Raw genomic sequence first — 3,000 nt, 5'->3', positions numbered from 1 at the left:
GATACTCACGAACCTCAACTCAATACCTACTGTTACATAAATGTGAATTTACGTACTTTAGGAGAATTATTTTTATTGGGAATGAAGTGGGTACGAATTGTTGTAAGTAGCCACAACTTTACGAAGCAATATTTTCGCTTCGCAAATCGTGATAGGACATAAAAAAGTTGCCCGTTCTAATACAATGACGAGGCGATTTTTACTCGCGTTAATAGGTGAAACTCCCAAAAAAACTCACACCGTTTCATTGAGGCTTTAAATATAATATTTCCTACATCATGCATAGGCCGGCAGATCCAGGGCTAAACCACTATTTCACAGAAACTCATACCATACTTACAGTTGTGTTTTGTTTGGTGAGTGAAATTTTTGAAGTCCTAACACCGGTCTTCCGTTCCTAATCCCTATTTCTTTTTGCCCTTCTGATATAATCGGTATTTATGGGTGGTGTAGATTACTGGACTCGGGTAAGCCTAAATTATCGGCTGAATTATTATAAATAAGATCTCACCACCACCCATAGCCTCCACAATACGAAAATAATGGAAAATATTTTCAAAAAGATCTCATAAAACATTTTTGAAGTACCGCAAACAAAATTCTATTTTACAACAAGGAAGAACTCGCAAATCTCACAGTTTATATACGAGACTAAAAATATGAGTTTCACGTAACCCTATTCACGTTTTTCCTCAGAGATTGCGAGAGAGACAGGCCGGCTTACGTCGTGTTTCAACTGGACAAAGTGTTTGATGTCAACAAAGAGACATCTTATTTCGAATGGGGTGAGCTACAGGCGGATTTGGGAAGACTTGCATCTGTATTAGATGTGGGAATGCTGAAGACGATATCAGTTAACTTCAGTAAGTTACTGAACCAAATGCTTTTGGTATCAGATGTGAATTTGGCGAAATATAGGTAAGTTGTTGGTTTTATTTGTGTAGCTTTTGTCTTTTTCTTTTTCATTCTATATGGAAATGGAATAGAGATCACGTATACCACATTACGTGTAAAACATATTATGACATTGTTAATTTATAACTAAGCACTAAAACTTGCATAGCCCAAATCGTACCAATCGCAGTTAACTAAAAATATCAAGCATAAGTAATTATTATTAACGTAATAAGTAAATGAGGTATCTTCAAATTCAAGAATGGATTACAACGTGCCCGTTGTCGGAAAGGATCTCCCATCATTAGTGGATCAACTTCAAAATGTTGCGGCTCAACTATCAGACCTAACAACTGCGGGTCGTCTAGAAACACTGGGTATGTTTAATTTGATATAACATCATTTTTAACGGTAGCTATGCAATAAATAACCAACTATCACGTATTTAGTAATGACGCACGTACAAAGCAAACGTGGTGGACTAAGCCTAGAACCCTCTCAGGAGTGAGAGGGGCCCGTGCTCAACAGTAGGACATAATAAAATATAGGGCTGGAATATAAAATATTGAATAAAAATCCATCATTGATGAGGACTAACATTACATACATAACATCACGCATTTTATCCCCGAAAGTATGCAGAAAGGCGCAACCAGGGCCCCCACTTTTCGCCAAGTGTGTTCAGTCCCATGATGTGATAGAGGCGAGCCTATCGCCATATCGGGCGCAAATTCCAGACTCCGGGCTGATACTGAGCAGAAAAACCCAAATATCACTTTGCCCGACCCGGGATTCGAACCCAGGACCTCAGAGCGCTATTGTACCGGACGTGCAATACAACTACGCCACCGAGGCAGTCTAACATTAACTGGTAGAAACCTTGTTGACTCCATCACCTGCAACATTTAACATAGTAAAAAAGAAAATTTGCTTTTACTAACCTACCGTAGGATAAACAGATAATGCCTTAAAATACTTTAGGTTTCCATACTTTTTAATTCTTGAAAATTATATTTTATATTTTACAGCATCAAGAACCCAAAGATTGTATCTTACGAACATTAAGCCATTGGAGCAATTGCGAGCTGACGTGGTATTCAAGTTAACAGAATTGGAGCTACAGCTGATGCCTTTCAGAAGGAAACTAAACATTTCTTTAAGTCATATACATACAGCGCAGTTTTATATTGATAACCAAGGAGATGTAATCGCTCAAAAGGTCAGAAAAATATTTAAAATCATATTGTATGCTAAAGTCTTCTTCGCAGTTTCATAAATGTAGAAGGAACATGGTATTACTTCTGTAGAATGCTAAAAAAAGAATTCAACGAACATAGCGTGTTGAATTTCATGAAATACTATAATAAATATAACACGACAAATTTAGACTATATTCGAAATGCTCCGTATAACAGCGATGTGAATTTATTGTCAATCATTTCAATCAAATCACAAACTCTAGGTTGTGATTTTTTTCAGTCGTATAATAGACTCCACTATTTACCATGTATATTTTGTTAGATTCTATAAGTGGTAAGCCATTGACTACCCAATAACCATTATAACTTACCAAAAAAGTCCATGATTCATCCCAGAAAGTGTCGTTACTACATCAATTATCATGGTATTTACTGAGGTGTTTTGGAGTTAGGTATCTATATTTCCAACAGGCCTCATTAGACACCATCATACTGTACTAAAAGATGTTTTATAGCCAATACCATTTATTCCAGAAAGTGTCAACATACGTGTCCCGTTTAATATCTCACGCGGCCGGCTGGCGGACCCACGTGTTAGTGTCAGCTGGGAAGCACGCCGCGAGATGCAGGCCTTTGTTCGCCGTGTACGCGGCGATACGGTCGCTGCTTTGCGGCAATTACGTCGCTTCGTTGGTAAGATATTGATTAGCACGTTCGAAAGATACGCCAATATTGGATCAAATATCTGATGTCTTAAAAGAATTGAGACCATTGTTCGCCGTCTACGTAAGGTTACAGTAACTGATTTGTGGTAATTACGTCGCCAATATTGGATCATTTAAGACAATTATTTATTTAGAGACAAATGATTAAGTTCTAATTTTGCTGCTGCTCTGTTCTATTATAT

At 37.5% G+C, this 3,000-nt stretch overlaps 1 protein-coding gene across 1 annotated transcript; it reads left to right on the top strand.

Annotated features, from left to right (window-relative positions):
• Window positions 1–696: 696 nt before the first annotated feature.
• On the top strand, window positions 697–2,786 carry LOC119193399 (the record flags this gene model as incomplete). The annotated part of the gene is made up of 4 exons (XM_037446995.1): window positions 697–918; window positions 1,156–1,271; window positions 1,923–2,113; window positions 2,628–2,786. Coding segments are annotated over 4 exons (688 nt in total), but the record flags the coding sequence as incomplete, so codon positions are not given.
• Between the last annotated feature and the right edge of the window lie 214 nt (window positions 2,787–3,000).

Source organism: Manduca sexta, unplaced genomic scaffold (assembly GCF_014839805.1).
Source record: "Manduca sexta isolate Smith_Timp_Sample1 unplaced genomic scaffold, JHU_Msex_v1.0 HiC_scaffold_488, whole genome shotgun sequence".
NCBI classification, from domain to species: Eukaryota; Metazoa; Arthropoda; class Insecta; order Lepidoptera; family Sphingidae; genus Manduca; species Manduca sexta.
Note: the sequence above shows the minus strand (reverse complement) of the source record. Positions and strands in the feature narration are given on the sequence as shown.